This window comes from Ixodes scapularis, unplaced genomic scaffold (assembly GCF_016920785.2).
Source record: "Ixodes scapularis isolate PalLabHiFi unplaced genomic scaffold, ASM1692078v2 PGA_scaffold2__306_contigs__length_199485367, whole genome shotgun sequence".
Lineage (NCBI taxonomy): Eukaryota > Metazoa > Arthropoda > Arachnida > Ixodida > Ixodidae > Ixodes > Ixodes scapularis.
In genome coordinates this window covers 195,653,162-195,671,900 of record NW_024609857.1, presented here as the reverse complement: position 1 = coordinate 195,671,900, position 18,739 = coordinate 195,653,162, and the positions used below count along the sequence as shown (strand labels likewise).

General features: G+C 45.9%; 1 protein-coding gene across 1 annotated transcript in view; it reads right to left on the bottom strand.

Moving 5' to 3' along the window:
• The window catches only part of LOC8052278 (4-coumarate--CoA ligase 1), a 111,170-nt gene extending 93,850 nt beyond the window's left edge, over window positions 1-17,320 (bottom strand). Inside the window, exons 1-2 of the mRNA XM_029976686.3 lie at window positions 17,170-17,320; window positions 9,752-9,882 (exon numbers count right to left, since the gene is read on the bottom strand). Coding sequence (XP_029832546.2) covers window positions 9,752-9,874 — 123 coding nt within the window. The 5' untranslated portion in view covers window positions 9,875-9,882; window positions 17,170-17,320. The remainder of the gene's footprint in view (window positions 1-9,751; window positions 9,883-17,169) is intronic.
• Window positions 17,321-18,739: the final 1,419 nt, after the last annotated feature.

Sequence of the window (18,739 nt, the reverse complement as noted above, 5' to 3'; positions counted from 1 at the left end):
AGCTCCATGCCAGAAACCTCGGCACTTTTCTAGGTTCACTGAGGCTCCAGTGGCCTCGCAAAACCTGTGTGTGAGTTCCATAGCATGGGACACACTGTGCTTGTCTTTGCAGAAGTAAGCGACATCATCTGCATACGCCAGTACTTTGACTTCGGTGTTGCACAGGGTGAAGCCTTGAAGCTTCTCACTTCTCAGTATACTTTGGCATAAGGGTTCAAGATATCAAGTAAAAAGTAAAGGCGATAAGGGACAGCCCTGTCGAACTGAGGAACGGACTGGGATACTTGCTGTGACTTCGTTATTTATAACTAAGCGCGTGGAACAGTTAGTGTAAGACATTTGTACACCTTGAAGTAGAATATCACCAACACCAATATGAGACAAAATTTTGAAAAGAACATGATGACTGACACGGTCGAAAGCTTTCGCCAGATCAACTTGGACCATTGCAATCTGTTCACTACTGTTGGTCACACACTCTAACACACTTCTCGCAATGTGTACATTTGTTTGAATAGCCCGTCCGCGAATCCCGCAAGTCTGGTGTTCTCCAACGAGACCGCAAATGACACTTTGTAATCTATTTGTCAGGAGTTTAGCAAAAATCTTAAAATCCACATTACATAACGTTATGGGCCGATAGCCGGTCACTTGTAATAGTTTGTGTTTGTCCTCGGTTTTGGGAATGAGTATAGTATGCGTTCGCAAAAATGAGGGGGGAAGACTCTTGGTTTTGTAGGCCTCTTGAAAAATCTCAAGCAGTATGGGACATAAAGTGTCTTTTTGTAGTTGATAAAATTCTGCAGGGATGCCGTCTGGTCCTGGCGTTTTTCTTCTCGGAAGGGCATTCAATGTTTTTTCTATTTCATCTAGGGTGAAGGGGGTCTCAAATTCTTGTTTGCATTCTTTTTCTAATTGAGGCAACAAAGAGACTAGTTTATCTAGATATTCGTTATCTGTCGAGGCAGGACCATTGCCGAACATATTTTGGTAGTGTTCAAAAAAGACACGTGCTATAGTTTCTTTATCTGTAACGATAAAGCTGTTCTGTTCTATTTCATGGATTTCTTTAGATATTGCATACCGTTTCTCCTCCTCCATTGCCCTTTTCGTTGGCTGTTCTCCTAAGCAAAATTTTTCAGCACGGGCGCGCACAACCGCGCCTTGATAACGCTCGTGATGAAATTTGTCCAACTCAGCTTTCGTTCGAGTTATATCTTCCAAACCTTGCCCAGGACTTCGGCATTCTAGTTCTACCAGAACACGCAAATTACGAAGCAATGTTTTTTCTGTCTCAGCCTTCTGAAATTTAATAATAGTATCTCTCTCAATTGCTAGCTGTTTTAGTTCTTGTTTAAGGAGCTCCCATTTAACAAATATATGTTCGGTTGTTTCTCCTATTTGCTTGATTAGATCTTTCGTACTGGCTACAAAGACTTTATCTTTTAATAATTGAACATTTAGTTTCCATAACTTCCAATTTATATTCTTTTTTCTTCGTTTCTTCCCAACAGTTACTAACACCATGCAGTGGTCTGTGAAAAATACTGGTTCAACTACATAACCACTTAAAGTGTTAATTAGGTCTACAGAACAGGAGATTCTGTCTAACCTCGCGTGAGAGGAGTTCTGAAAATGTGTAAATTGCAGGTGGTTTTCTTCCAGCTGGAAAGGGGCAACATCAAAAAGATTTCCTTCGTCAACTATGTCCAGCAGTAGACGTGCGCTCTAGTCAATTCGCGGTTTAAATGGAGTTCTATCTGCTCCGTTGCAAACACAATTAAAATCTCCTAAAAGAACTAACATTCTATCTGATATTAAATATGGGCGCAGGTTATTAAAAAATACAATTCTGCTATTAACCTCATGCGGAGCGTAAATACATATAATTCTCCACCTTATGTCAGAGACTTGAAAGTCGCACATAATGAAGCGGCCACAGAGGTCTGTGGTGACCATTAATTCAGACAGCTGGAAAGACTTCTTAATAAACAGTAAACAGCCCCCAGAGTAACCAACAGCGTGACTGACACATACTTCATAGTCACACAGAAAATGCTGCAGGGCACACTCTACCTGTTCATCTGTTGAGAGCTTTGTTTCCTGTACGGCCAGAAAGTCAACCTCCTTATCTTCAAGTAAACGTTTCAGTTGATATTGTTTTTTTTCTAGAATTAAAGCCTCTAACATTTAGTGTTGCAAAACGAGGGCCATCATCTAGAAGGGAAGGAGGAGAGAAAGGGGGAGGGAGAGATGGAGGAGGAGGGGAGGGAGAGGAGAGGGGCTATGAATTTGGGTTTAAACACTAGCAGCTTGGGTGCAAGGTAGGTTTCCGCTTACTCGCGGTGGTGGTGTCAGGTGGTGCATCTTGTTTTCGTTTGGTGTCGTTAGTGTCCTTGGAACTGTTTTTGGTCACGTCCATTGAGTCCGGTAGGTCGTCATTGCCTTCTGACGTCGTCAGCTTCTCAGCAAGATCTGCAGGCTGATGAGTTAACTCCTGTTGTAGCGGGGTATTTTGGTCCTTGCTTTCCTGCAAGTCTTTTCCTTCTTTCTCTGTCTTCGAGCTGGCTTGTGGTGTTTCCGAGACTTCCTTGACAGCTGGATCTTCGTTCTTATCGGAAATAGGAGGTCCGGCCTCTGCAGACCCGGCTTGAGTTGGGAGAACCTCACCAGTGGCGTCTACGACCTCGGAGATATCCATGAACTCTTGGTTGGCATCTGGTTCTGTGCCAGAGCCCCGTAGCACGGCTGCATAGCTGGAGTAGCACTCGTCACTTTCGTGTCCGAATCTGTTGCAACGCGCACACTTTGGGGTGCGATACTGCCTGCGTATGTGACCAACTTTCTTGCATCTCAGGCACAAAGGTGGTCGCCCGGACATGACCAGAAGGGACTGTATGCCGGCAACTCTGAGCAGATGGGGAATATCTTCCGATGTCGTCATGTCATAAAGAGTCAGACAGACCTCTCTGTTCAGCGTTTCCATGTTTTCCATCCCTGGCACGTGCCACTTTTCTTTCGAGACGCTACGCACGGTTCCAAATGGCGATAATGCTTCAGCAATCTTCTTATCTTCTAAGTACGACGGAAGCCAGAGGAGCTTGAGCTTAACGTCTTTTGAGTTCGGGTCGATGACCATGCACTTTTTGCCCTTCACCGTCAGTTCTTTTGCCGCGTTGAGCTTCTCAGCGGCTTCAGAACTCACTAGCGTAACTCGGCCACCGATCCCCCCCTTCTCTTCTTCATACGTGTGCGCTAATACCGTTCAAATGCCCTATGGCAAAGAAGACGAAGTAGACGATTGAGGAGTTTCAGCGACGATGTCACCGCCCTGGCGGCCGGTTGCCGAAAGTGAAAGAGGAGTATAGGTTTGCTGGGCGTTGGCTTTGTGCAAATGCATTGGCCGCGAACATAGGCTTATAAACTTCAGCAGCAAGAATATCACGCGGCTCTAGTGTTCCGGTACGAGCAACAGAGCTGACACGATCTGCTAAGACTAGCTACGACCACCCGCCGCAGCGATGCAGACGTCGAAGGAGCGCAACCTGTGTACTACAGTCAGTCGCCGTCGCCCGACGCAGATCGTTTTGCATTCAGGGCTTTCCGCCCCGGATTCTTCGCTTGTACTTGGAACCGAGTATTATTTCCTGTGCTTTTGTATGTGCTCAGTGGTTGGATATGTACCTCATAGAGCAGTCCTTCAGACTCAACAGCGACTCGAAGTTGACGGCGGAGGGGCTTGCAGCAACGCTTTCGTTTGCTGCACGGGTGTGACGACTACACGGGTACATTTTTAGATAGCTGCTAGCATGGCGGGCCATAGTCGCTTTATGTTGACACGATTTTAAGTTTAAGTACTCAGTGCAAAGGCGAATCTATCGCGTTTCTTATCCACCTTTGTTTTTGTTGTTTTTATCACGCACGACCGACTACTAAGCAAATGCTTCTGTACCGATCACGGAGTGAATGTCTTCGGCCTTACATTGCGGAACGCCCAATAAAAAGTAATGTTCGTTCGGCGAGAAAACTTCCCTTTCGAGGGTCCTTCTTTGATTGGTTGATAATTTCTTCCGTATCTAGGTGCTTTAATCAACACAATCGATTAGGTTTGCTTCCCTAGTTAAGACATTTTGCTGCCACACGCGGCAGTAATGCTTGGCACGATGTATGCCACTGGTGGTATTGTGAACTGGTTTACTTCCAAAGCTAAAAGTTTAAGAGGTGGGACCATTCAGTTTGCTAAAAATGTGATGATATGGGAATTTCGTTGCATCACTAGCGTTTTATGTTTAAGATTGATAAGAAACATGCTCATGTGATGATGCATGTGTACAGCATAAGCTGTCCAGATCCAGAACGTGTGTGCTGGTGGCTACAGCCTCAAGGTTTTTAATGGACCAAATGGGTGATTACATGGGGATAATGCGGTGGAAAACTTCCCATTGACTCGGTGAGTTTTGATTGTGACCATTGGTGCGCTGTTGGCAAATTAGGTAATGGCACACTTTTCCCTGACCATCTGGCTTTAAGGAACATCGTGTCTAGATGTGCTTAAATATGTTTATTTCAAGGTTCAGTTGACCCCTCTGCATCATTACAGGAAGGCAGTCTCAAGCCGCAACAAACATTAGTGAATATACAATGCATAATAACAGGCAGTGTCCAGGCGTTTATTCCGCAAAAGCCAATTTGAGACTAAAAATGTTTTTTTTTAGATAGTTTGCATTTGGTGTATAATCCGCAGGGCCTGGTTTCCGCCACCAGTGCATAGTCCACCAAGCTGGTGCAGTAATTGTGTCTTCGTGCTTTTTTCCTAGGTGGCATCTTCTTCGCAAGTTCTTCGGCGAATGCTATTGAGCCTGAAGAACTTCTCTTGAGGACCATATCCAGTCACTGAGCATAGACACAAGCACAGAAAATAACACTTGGTTCCAAGTACAAACGAAGCACCTAGGCGGAGAGCCGTGAATGCCAAACGAGCAGCGTCGGGTGACGGCGACTGACTGCGGTGCACCCCTTCGACGCCTGCATCGCTGCGGTGTCTGGTCGTAGCTAGTCGTAGCGAGATGATCTTCACTTCAAGCAAGAAATCTTGCCATACCCTAGTCATGATATGGGTGCAAGTGTTCGACGACGTGGGCTCTCTCACGTTGGTGCAGTTGTCATCAAGAAAGGTACATATCAGCAATGTTTGGCGTTTGAGGCTGACACTATGACGCATACTTTATCTAAACATAAATTTATCGGTCTGCGGCTACAAACATTTTCGTTGACGTTGCTTAGATGATGTAACCATTCAGGCCTCGCATTAAATGGCGTTACTAACTCTTCTGTTGTGTATGAAAACCTATTTTTGCCCTAATAAAATACATTTTCAAAAGGACACGTGCCTTCTGCTGATACATATCTTTCAAATTACTATGTAGAGGCAAAAGAAAATTAACTGTATACATCTACCACTTAGCATAAGCATCTTTTGCCATTCATTCTTGAGCACACTCAAATATCAGCTTAGGTTGCTCTTGTTTCAGAAGCTTTGCCCTCTTTTGTAAAAAGAAAAAAAGTTAAAAAAGCTTTACTTTTGTTCTCCTTCTGGCATTTAATACAGACTTGTTTATTTTGCAGATCACACACAGCAGATATCACCGTGGTACATACAACTAGAACGGCCGATGAGACTATTGCTATTACAATAAAGCTTTCCACAAGAGCCAAAAGGAGGCTTGTAAGGATGCACAAGCACATCGAAATGAGATTGGCGCTTCCGGGGCTTGTTTAGATTATGCATAAAAACAGCACGATCGGCGACCAGCTGATCGCAGTATAACATCAAGGATAAATATAGTTTTAGATAAAGTACGCGTCATAGTTTCAACGCGCCAACATTGTTGATATGTACCTTTCTTTGGACCCGCATACATTCGGTTCAACTTGATGACAACTGCACCAGCGTGAGAGGTCACGTCGAACACTTGCACACATATCTTGACTATGGCAAGATATCTTGCCTTTGACTGACTTGAACACTTCATTTGTAGCATCACGGTAGGTCTTGGTTGAAGCGATAATCGTCTCGCATACGTAAACGAACAGAGAACAGCACGCTTCGTTTAATTTATACGCTACCGGTCTACGGGCGTCGCAAATCTATCCCCCTCTTTTCCGCCATGCTGGATCGATCGGAGTGCCCCCTATATTCGCTCAAACTCCCCATGCTCCGACTTTATAACAATGCAAATACCTCGTTCATTGGACTTTTAAAGACTACCGAAACCGAAAGATTAACCTCTACGTCACCACCTATTTCGGAACACTTCCGAGACGAGAATGCAAAACGTAAGTTTTGGAATTTCGCGTGCATAACTGGGCACGGAATAAGTCTCACATGATGCTACAAAAAAAAAGAAGAAAAAAATGAGCGGTATACTAAGCCACCACTGCGTCGAGAAAAACTCCTTTTAGAAAAAAGTTTGGAATAATTCAACATCTCGCGAGCGTCAAGTGTGCACGCGGCCAAAAGCACGACAGAAAGCAACAATTACGTCCGACCGTTTGGCAGCCGAGCGCCTAGCCTCAGCACCCCCCCCCCCCCCCTATAGGGCACGCCCCTTACGTAAACAGATATCCGCTAGACAGGCCGAGCACGCGGCCAAACGGCCATACTTGTGCAAAAGGCCGCCGCGCCGCACGCACCACTCCAGCAACGTAAGCGAATTAAGCGCACAGCCAACACCACGCACAGCACACTGCACTGCATGCGTACAAAGAGTGAGGAGCATTTGCGCTTGCGCCACCTGCGCCCTGTCCGAAGCGGACACCGTAGTGCGCTGCGAACACGCGAAGAACGCATGACTTCGAGGAGCCAACGCCGCGTCGATGAAAGAGAGAAAGAGAAATGTCGTCTAGACGTACGAGTAAAACAAAACGAACAAAAAAAAGTGCCGACGAAATGTAGTAATATGGTGGCTGAGTAATAAGCTCTGTCGAGCATCGAATGTCGAAGAAACGATCTTCGGATGACCCATCGATGAAACAAATGTCGAAGAAACGATCTGCCGATAAAACATCGCAGTGTCGATGAAACAATCTGTCTATGAAACCTTGTTCGACAAACTGATTGCCCATTATAAAACTGCGCGTCAAGAATGACGCGGCTTGCCACATGAAAAGTGGCGCGCCCTACATGATCGAGAGCGCGACAAAAAACCACATGGGGACGGCCGCAAACCCCCAAACCACTCCAAAAAAACCAAGCAAAGTCATGCCAAAGTCAAACCAACCCAAACGAAATCAATTCAAGGACGGCTGCATGTATCAGGATAATAAATGCTGACAGTATTTTATAAAGGCCAAGATGACTGAAAAACAATGCCGGCCGATGATTCTCCCTAAATCGCAGCCTACTCCGGCAAGCACGGTCGATCAACAAAAGCAGAAGCAACTCGAGTGAGAAGAAAACTCGGCCACCGCGGCCTCTGTTCATAGAATAGCATATGACTGACAGACACCACTGTCAACAGGGATTATGGTGAGATTTCAAACCGTCGTCACGTGAAACCACCCTACCTAATATAAGCGTTTCCCCCCCCCCCTTCCCCCCCCCCCCCCACACACACACACAAAAATGTGTCGATGCCATATGTTTACTATATATACATTCTGCATAAACTTCCGTAGAAATACCTGTGGGTGGCACAAAAAAAAAAAAAGAAACGGAGGTGATATATGTGGTAATTGTTTATCTGTGTACGAATGAGCGAGGTATGCACAGCGAGGCGATGTTCTAATCACTGCGACATTGTCTGTGTAACCTGTTGGAAGGCGCGTTTCTGTTTTTCCGCCGCCCTTGTCAGCAGGCGAAAGTTAAACGCACTTTCGTCAGCTTGCATTTAGTTTCTTTCGTAATTCATCCAGGTTTACGAAATTTGGAAGAAATGTGCGGAGCATAAATATTAACATAGTACATTTCTTTCAAATTGGATTAGTGGCTCAGAAGTGGCGACTCACGCGAAGACAAACCAAAGGCTTGAGAGAAACAAAAGAAAAGCACAAAGAGAGCAACCGGCAAGCGTGATGACCTGTGAGTGTGATGGGCGTGAAGACCTGTGAGAGGACCGTGAGGACCTGTGTGAGTGTGAGGACCGCGAGGACCTGCGAGTGTGAGGACCGTGAGGAGCTGTGAGTGTGAGGACCTGTGAGTGTGATGAGCATGGTAACCTGTGAGTGTGAGGACCGTGAGGAGCTGAGAGTGAGTGCCGTGAGGACCGTGATGACCTGTGAGTATGAGGACCGTGAGGATCTGTGAGTGTGAAGACCTGTGAGTGTGAGGACCGTGAGGAACTGTGGGTGTGATGACCTGTGAGTCTGATGATTCGTGATAACCTGTGAGCGTGATGACCGTGATGATCTGTGAGCGTGACGACCGTGATGATGACGGCGAGTGAGTTTTGGTTTTGCGTTGAACCGTGAGGGTGAGTCCGGGAGATGATCCTATTTTGAATAAATCGTGATCGTGAGTGGGCGTGAGTTCTGATTGAGGAAAAAATGGTGATCATGCGTTTGAGTGAGGACAGCTTAAAATGCCGACCTATGCCGAGGAGTCGCGTATATTGAGGTTCCCCCACGTTGCACCAGATGGAACAACGCGTCCGGAGAGCACCGAACCGGGCGCGTGTCAGGTTTCGTTTTCGCGTGCCTCGCGCGCCTCCGGACTCTGCGCCCCGCGAGACCGCGCGCGTCCCCGCTGAGCGTTGGAGCGACCCTCCACAATGTAATCCCGGCCAGCCACACGGGCTGAATATATACTCTAATAAAGTTGCGTTCTTACGTATCAAGGACTCAACAGTGGGGTTTTGTTGCTTCTGGTGATTGTAATGACCGCGTTGTAGCTGAGTTTGAGACGTTTCCAATTTTTTTTTTGTCTTAATTCTTTTACATTTTTGTTTTACAGCACCAGACTCCGGTTTCCATCATGTTCAAGAAACAGCAACAGATAGCCCAATGGGTCACAGAGTTCACCGAGAGCTTCACTACTGTCTTTTCTTGATTTACTTTCTCCAAAAAATAAACAAGACCGGCGCTTACCGAGCAATGATTTGATCAACTTTCCGGATAAAGGAGTCATTTGCCCTTTTATCCCTTCTTGTGTGATGTCTGCGGAATACAAACCCGAAGACAATTGATGGATCATCTGTACCCCTTGTGTATTGAAGCTAAAGCAGGACACTTCCCTCATTACTTAGAAGATGGCAAGATAAGGGAAAGGGAGTAAGAGTTAGGGCTTCTCTTCATTCCATGTGATCTTGACCTTGCTTGGATATTATAGACGAATTACATTTTGGATTATTTTGGTGGGGAACAAAGGTGCCCTTTGTGAAATAAATATTTATATAACAGAAGGATGCCATTTTGGAAAATTACGATATCGGTAATATGCAAAATAAAATGACATTGAGGAATATTTTTGAAATTCATGATGATTTAGGAGCCGTGAATATGAAAGTTTTTCATGGTGCTTTACGTCTGATAGACTTCGGTGTTATAAGTAAATTTTTTATTGTTTGCTGAACGTAATCACAAAAAATTCAGATCTACATCTTATGAAAATACTTTGTAAACAGCCTATACTTTTTGCGAAATCGTTATTTTCTGCATTCAACTGAAACTAAGCTTCCGCCCACAAAGAAAAACCGTATCCTGATAAAGGTTTATGATATCAGCGAAACTGAGGTGAAACAAATTGCACACTTACCAGGACAATGTTATCGGGGAAGGCTCGAAGCTGTTCCTTGGCCAGATCGTAGAAGGAGCAGCACGGTATTTCGCAGGCCGGAAAGAGGGAAGAGATGACGCCGTCTTTTATCGGGGCCTTCATTCCGGAAGCTGGGGAAATAATTAGTTCATTTAGGTGACAACCCTTGGTATACGGGAAATAAGTTGTGTAATTGGTGTTCTCAGCTAATAGGGCAGATATCTCGATTCCTTGGTGTGTCCTTGCACTAAACGCTATTCCTTAAAACTTTACGGATTGGCCATTTTTTAGTAAAATCTGCTTGTTTTGGCCAATTAAGGGTAAAATAGGAGATAAGCACCGTTTCAGCGTTTAACGATTTTTATTTGCAGTTTATAGACATTTTTCTGCTATTGCGAACCAAGCAGCACTACAGTTGGTTCAAGGCTTGAAACACTTTCCTAATATTAGGCAAATCCGACAGTTTGACAGGTTATCTTCATTGAGTCAAAATCATTGAAGCAAAGCAGTCATTGAAGCAAAGTGAAACAACTTCTCTATTTCGGAGTCTTCGTTGTGCATAGAATATGTAAACATTATGAACAAATTTATTTTGTTTTCGTTGTTGATCTTCAGTCTCATCTAAGTTACAGCAAGTAATTCATTTATGTGTTTGAAATTTTGGAGTTTTTTCTAAAAAAGTAGTCGAACTATTTTTTTTAGGAAAAGCTGAGGTCAGTTTGTGCAATAATCATGTTGACCTTGTTCTCAAATTCATGTTATTGTTTTCATAGTCCTTGAAACGTTCCTGTGTAAGCACACCTCTTCGCTTCAAGTTATTTGGTTTGCAGAAGCAGTTTCAAGTTATGTGCGGATAAAAAAGGTGCTTTCCAAGTCAGCCTAAGGAACCACAGTTATAGGGCAGCTCGAAAAGAATTTTAAAGGATACCGAAGATCACATATAGTAAACTTAAAAAGGCATAAGGATTGGGCAGTGATATTTGCACCGAAGTGCTTACAAGACATTTAATTGTTTGAAATAAAGGCTGTAGAACAGACCTGGTCTCAAATTTCTTTGAGTGTAGGGTCAGATAACACACGCCCAAAATGTCGCGGACCAACGTAAGGGGGGAGGAGACAAAGATATTTTATAGAAAAAAAACCTCACGCTCTTTGTGCTTTGCAAACACTCAGTCTTCCAAGTAACACATTTAGCTTTCATTTGTCTGTAGGACTATTTTGGGCCCTTAACAAGAAATAAATGGCAACACCCACCAACGTGTTGGCATTTTGTTTAATAGAACTAGAGAACTAGCACACTGCCATTCCCGTTGATCAATTCAGTTGGAAATATTATGAGCTTTGTATGCCTCAAAATAAAATCTCTTTATACGACAGTTCTTGCTATCCTAATGAATTTTAGAGCAGCAATATGGAAAGTACCTTTATTACTCTACCAGCTTACTCTATCAGACAGCCTAAATAACAGACGCCGGGACGTACGAATGAATTATGATAAACAAAATATCGACTATCGAATGACTGCTTTTCCTAATATGTTAGAAAACATATGCAACTGCATGTGCCTGTTGTGAAGGAAGAAGTAAACGTGCTGGCAGCGCGGGCTGCACGCACTTGCACTGGGACTGGCATGGCGTCTGGTTGGATTATGGCAACTGGCGACGAGAGATAAACTAATATATTGACGCTCTGCCGCGACGAAGATATCGAGGAGAGGTACCTGACAAGATGCCGGCCATCGGGAAGCTGGAAGCGTTTGATGCAAATACAACTGAGTTTGCAGAATACCAGGAGCGTGTTCTCCTGTACTTCATGGCCAACGATGTTGCCGAGGAAAAGAAATCGGCCGTATTTCTGACAAGCTGCGGGACAGCAACATACTTACTGTTACGAAGTCTGCTCGCGCCAACGAAACCAGGGCAGGCGACGCTCACCGAAATCTTCGCAGCTCTCAATGCCCATTTTAAGCCAGGGTATCGGAAGTTGTTGCAAGCTTCAAATTCTTCTCAAGGCGACGGCACGAAGGCGAGGGTGTCAGTGACTATGTAGCAGCGCTAAACAAGTTGGTAGATGACTGCGACTTTAGCACCACGCGCGACCGCATGATGAGGGACCAGATAGTGTCCGGTATCAACGACACGGGAATGCAGACACGCTTATTGGAATCGTCAAAGCTGAACCTTGAGTCTGCCAAGCAACTGGTCATTGCAATGGAAGCCACAAGAAAAGACGCCAACACGCTCTGTCCTCAGGCTGAGTCAGCGGGCGCAGTGGAGCCCACCAACTCTGTGGAACCTCCCAGACGGAATGCGGCTAACGCAGTCGAGCGTGGCTGTGATCCGTGTGAAGATAAGCATCAAACGTCCCGGTGTCGCCACCGGGCAAGCATCTGTTTCAAGTGTGGACGTCAGGGGCACATTGAAGGGCCTGCAGAGCGACACCGACTGGCACAAAGAATCGAATGAACTCTCGCTCTGTGCACCAAATGGACGACCTCCAGGAAACACAACCCGAGGTAGACGAGTGCGCCATGTGGTCGCTGCGAACAACGGGACCCGGGCCCTTGCAGATTAAGGCCATCGTGAACGACGTGCCACTAGTCATGGAGCTGGATACCGGCGCCACCGTTTCCATCATCGGTGAGCAAAAGTTCAATGCACTGTTTCCTAGAACGCCGTTAGAACACTCCGAAGTGAGACTGAAGAGCTATTCGGGAGAGATCTCATCGGTTCTGGGGAAGATTACTGCAGCAGCCAAGGTGGTAACACGCGAGTCGACACTGCCGTTGTTTGTGGTGAAGGGGACATGTCCTACACTGCTGGGCAGAGGCTGGATGGAAGCATTCAAGATTACTATTTCGAAGCCTGAGGGGGTGAATGCGGTCCGTTCTGTCACAAGCCTAGTCGAACAATTCAGCGAAGTTTTTTCAGATACGCTTGGAACAATGCAGGGTGTGTCGGCAAAGATCATCTTGAAGGAAGGGTCAAGACCGAAATTTTTTAATGCACGATCAGTGCCATTCGCACTCCGAGTCAGTAGTAGAGGAACTTCAGCATATGCAGCGCGAAGGCATCATACGCCCTGTCAAGACGCCGCAGTGGGCTGCACCCGTAGTTCCTGTTGTCAAGCAAGATGGCCGCGTACGCCTTTGTGGCGACTTCAAGATCACCATCAATCCAGCGACGGTCAGCGAAACCTATCCAATTCCTAGGATTGAATAGCTGTTTGCGAAACTGACTAACGGGGTGAAGTTCACCAAGCTCGACTTAAAGGACGCGTATCAACAAGTCCAGCTGGATGCACAGTCACAAGAATTGGTCACGATCAACACTCTGAAAGGCCCGTTCACGTTTACAAGGCTTCTGTTTGGCGTGGTGTCCGCCCCCGCCTTGTTCCAGCAAGAAATGGACAATCTCCTGCGATCTGCCGCACGTGGCGGTCTATTTCGGTGACATTCTTGTGACCGGCGCAAGTGACGAAGATTACTGGAATAATGCATGCCGGGTCCTCGAGCGCCTTTAGGAGGCAGGCCTTCGCTTGAAGCTAACCAAGTGCGAGTTCATGAAGGAGCGTGTGGAGTATTTGGGGCATATTTTTACGCGCAATGGGTTGCATCCGCATCCCAGCCCTAAGAATGTCGAGGCAGTAGTCTTGGCCTCGAGACCGCAGGACGTCAAAAGCCTTCAAAGCTACCTGGGCCTTATTACTTTTATCACAAGTTTATTCCCCGACTTTCTGCACTACTGCACCCGCTGAATCGTCTGCTGGTTTCGGACGTACCATGGACCTGGACGTCATCTGAAGAGGAGGCTTTCTCCCAGAGTAAGTCCTTACTGGCATCAGCAGAAACGTTGGCCCATTTCGACCCAAAGAAGACAACTGTGTTGGTCACGGACGCATCTCCGTACGGTCTCAGTGCTGTTCTTGCACAGAAGGAGGCGTCGGGAGAAGAGCGACCTATCGCATTTGCGTCGCGGAGCCTGGTTGCTGCCGAGCGAAACTACTGCCAGCTTCACAAGGAGGCGCTTGCTATGCTGTTTTGAGTGACGCGTTTCAAGCAGTATCTTTGGGGGCGTTCGTTTGAGGCGGCCACTGACCATAAACCACTACTGGGGCTGCTGGCAGCTGAGAAGCCCATTCCCGAGTCATGTTCGCCACGCATCTTACGCTGGGCATTGTTCTTGTCGGGGTATAATTACACCTTGAAGTACAGGCCTGGAGGACAAATTCCTCACGCAGACGGACTGAGTGGGCTGCCCTTACCTACAAGCGAGTTTCAGGTCGAGTGCCCCTCAGAGGTGTTCATGCTTCAAGGATGCTACCCAAGAGTATTGTCAGCCCAAACGGTTGCAGCAGCTACGAGCAGAGATCCGTGCTTGTCACAACTGCGAGCAGCACTGTGGGCTGGTCAAAGGCCGCCCTGTGGACATCCGTGGAAGCCATACGAAGCATGGTTTCAAGAGGAGCGTTCAGAGTGATTGTGTTTTACTTGGAAGGCTGAGTGGTAGTCCCCACGTCTTTACAGGCAGTTGTGCTCCAGTTGCAACATGAGAGTCATCCAGGAGTCTCCAAGATGAAAGCAGTGGCCCGGAGCCATGTATGGTGGCCAGCTCTGGATGAGGACATCAAGGCAGCAGTGGAGGCATTCCGTACCTTTCAAGAACATCAGCGAGCGCCAAGATCGGTACCAGTGGGGCCAGGCCATTTCCGGAAAGGCCGTGGTCTCGACTGCATGTAGACTTTGCTGGACCCCTAAGAAACACCTACCTGGTGATTGCCGTCGACGCTTATTCCAAATGGATCGAGGTATTTCCAGTAAGCACATGCTCGACGTCTGTGACAGTTGATTGTCTGCGGAAGATGTTTGCTATTCAGGGGCTGCCGGATGTAGTTGTATCAGACAATGGCCCGGCATTCGTGAGCGAAGAATTCAAGACATTCTTACGGAAGAATGGCATAAGACAAGTGCTGGTGCCCCCGTATCATCCCGCGTCCAATGGAGCGGCCGAGCGAGCAGTGCAGACGATTAAGCAGAAGTTGAAGAGGGCCGGATCAGGGGACCTTCATACGCAAATAGCCAGACTGCTGCTGTCATACAGGACGACGCCGTATGGAGTGACGGGCTGTAGTCCTGCTGAAATTTTGATGGGTCGGAAGCTCAAGACTGCGCTGGGCTTGCTGCGACCCGATCTTCGGACCATAGTGAACCTAAAACAGCTCCAGCAGGACGTGCGCAAAAATGGACCGTACACTAGGGTCACGGATATTAAGCCCGGAACACCAGTCTTTGCTCGGAATTTCCGACCGGCCCTAAGTGTGTGCCGGCTACTGTAGAGTCTGACCAGGGATTTGCATCGACGGTGGAACTGCCAGATGGCAGAGTGTGGGCAAGGCACCACGATCATTTCTGCGTATCACCAAGACCCCACAGTTTTACTGGTAGTGCGGAACTCCCATCAACAGCTTGTCCATGCACACTAAGTGTCGACCAGCCCCCTGTAGGCACGAATGCTGTTGACACTACACCCTCGACGACGGAAATCTTTCCGGATGTGGGCACACATTCAACTGTGATTTCCGGGGACGATATGCACCAACCCGCCCAGTCCAGTGCAACTACTGGCCTCGCAGTCACTCCGGACGCTGCTGACACCACAGCCTCGACTACGGTGATACATCAGCAGACCCCAGTTCGTCGAAGTACACGAGCGCGGAAGCCCGTGGTGCGGTTTTCGCCCTAAGCAGTGGATGAACATTTTGCTGTGCATCATTTCTGCATAATTATTTTTGTTGTGTTCTAAGAAACATTGTGCCCTGCATGTTTTCTGCGAATTTTTGTTTACTATTATATATTTCACTACTCCCCGTGAGAGGGGAAGAAGTGTTGTCAAGCAAGATGTAAACGTGCTGCGGCGCGGGCTGCACGCGCTTGCACTGGGACTTGCAGGGCGTCTGGTTCGATTATGACACATTAAAAAAGAGGACGTTACATGTCTATAATTTAAAACAACGTTGTTAGGAGCTACGTAAGGCCTGTTATCACTCGAATGTTTCAAAGAGTATTAGTGCTTCAGTTATAGAATAAGTCCTTAGCCTATGGTACACTTATTTCAAATATTAGAAGCCTGCAAAAGTGTATTGAATGTTGTAGTGTTACTAGAGCATTATATATGTGTGAATATGTTATAGACACAATTTATTTTTGCAGTTATCTTGAAATTTTTTGTTTACTGCTGGGAGCCTGCCAAAAAAACCCAGTATAATATTTTGCTCTCTGGATTATAGAACTGCAAATCTTGTCGAGATTCTGTCTGGATTTCAGGTTTAAAAATAATTTCTTTGTCTGCGATCCGCATTTCAGGTTTCCAAAACAACTCCAGTTAGATTTCCAGTTCCATAATCCAGGTAGTGAAAAGTTGTACTGAGGTTTTTGGTAGGCAGTCATCTACTAGTTTCCATACACTAATCTTTTTTTTTTAACAGTATTAGAATATGCATAACTAGGATAGTGCCAGTTTGAACTTGGAAGACGAAAAAGCGCAAAAGCAGACATAGAAGAAAGAGAGAGAGAGAGAGATGGGGGATTGGTGGCCGAGGGGGCTAGCGCACACCGGCTCGGAGTACGTGGAGCGAAAGCTCGCGCTGCAGAACCCAGAGATCCTGGGCTCAATCCCCACGCCTGCCCGTTTCGATCTAGATGAGCATCGATCGTACTGGCGTGCGGTCGTGTATCACAACTGCGTGGTGCACGTTAAAGACCCCAGGCTAGCGGTTGTACTGCGCTGGCTAAATTTATTATCTACAGCGAGTGACTCGTCGAAACTTTGAAATGGCTGACCAACTACACGCTGTCTAAATATCACCAGAACCCTAATTATTAGAGAGATAGAGATACTGCTGGACTACTAACTACGATTTTAATGACTTTTTCCTCTTCTTGAACCTTGTCTATCTGCTTGTTCTTTTCTTCTTATCCTGAGAGCCCCATATAATCTTATACAATCCAATGATGAAATAAAATAAAATAAAATGCATTGAAATGAGAGCCACATACCTTCTAAATACAATCCCAAGTAAAAAAAGCACACTTCAGCAGGGCGTGGCACACCGCGAATACTGTTTTTCTTTTGTGGTGAGCTTGAACGAAGGCAGGCTGAGGCATGTTTCATTATTTTACACGATAGCCATGACCTCGAGCATCTCTTGTATATGCGGGTTTATGTTTTTGCGTTGTGCCAAATCGCTCCAATCTCGATGTAGATTAAGGACGACACTGAATTATTTTAACAGTATCGAATCAAGTCCAACGCGTCAGCTGCTTTATGAGTGATTAGGTGGCAAGATAGAATAGTTGGTATAGAGAAGAAATTGCTTCCATAGCCTTAAATAAACTACAATTAGAAATGGGTGACACTTACTTCTTTTGTTTAGCACCGCGCGGTGATTCCCTCAATTACAGGTTCTAAGCAATCACCGGACAATGTGCTAGCACGATTCACGGGTTGTGTCTGACTGAGTCAGCCTCGGCAGATCGGACTGTCGTACTAATCGCTATCTTCAGTTTGTTCCTTCCTACTTCAAAGCAGCGTCGCTGGCCCTCCCCGCCCCACCACTTGACGTGGCGTGCAGATAGCTAAATGTTTGATAAGATTCTAGAGCAATATTTTCTCGACCAGTGCAGCTCAAAGATCACACGTTTGCGGAACTAAAAGTTAAGGAGAAAGCTAGCTGGTGATGGTCGAACATGTCTTAAAGAAAACCCCGTGACTGAAAAAACAAAAGGGAACGAAGGACGACGCAACCACGCAGCCTGAAACACAGCTTGATTTATTTTACCGAAGGTTGAGATTTATATAGGGTTCAAATTCCCTGTCAAATAAAAGAAAGGAAAAACAAAAATTGTTCCGAGACAAACAGAAGAAACAAAAGTATGTTGGCTGAACCCTGATCAACATGCTAACCTAGGAGCGGAGAAAACGGGACAGACAACACAAAGCTCGTGCACTGTTCCGAAATAAACAGAAGCACCAAAAGGAAGTGGGGTGGAAATTTATTTTACATGCTTACTCGGGAGTTTTGTGTTGTCCGTCCCGTATACCCCCCTCCTGGGTTACCAAGCCACCTGTGAATCTGCTCGCTGGCACTCTTTCTTGAGATTCAATAAACCTTATAATTTCACTTAATAGTCTGCCAAAGACCCACAAAAGAGAAGCGAAGCTAGTGGGCCAACCTTGCTCGGAAAAACGTCAAGGAGGACTGTGGACTGAAATTCCAGAACGTCGTGCAAACTAAGAGGGACGTACGGTTCGAGCGAACATACTCGTAGACTTGACTACGGGCAACTGAACATACAGCAACAGCACCTTGCCCGACTAACAAAACAATAAAATTTGTTAAAATATATTACTTCCCTGTTTAAACTAAGGGAACGTGTATTTTGCGCATTGCCGTGATTCCTAATAGTTTGTGATTTTTTTAGCGCGCGGAGAAGAAAAGCTCGCAACGAAACCGTCGAAATCGGTGAAACGAGAGTCTGCTCAACTCTAATACGTTGACTGTTCGGTTAGACGAAGTGCTAAGGCTATCCTGTACTTTACTAGCAGGCAAACATTTATTTTAGTATAGCTTATACATGTCACTGGTCGCACAAATATTTTTTAAATGATACCTATGAGACGGTAATTGAACTACAGCTGGGAGATAATATAACCTGTCTAGGAGGCTACAGCTTGATCACCGTTTTTGGAGTGTATGTTGCGTTTAGTATTCGTTGCCGGATGTTCACATTTCACCATTTGAGAAAGTTTTGATGTTTTCCTTCGTTAAGCTCTTTCGATAGAAAAAGAAATATAGTTCATATCTTCAGAGTCTAGGTTACAAATTAATTAAATATGTCAACAGTCAGATGATAACGGTCTACATAAAATTTGAGCCAGGGTTGAAACAATCACCCTGCGTTGAAACGGTGTATCAGATGTATGGTGCACT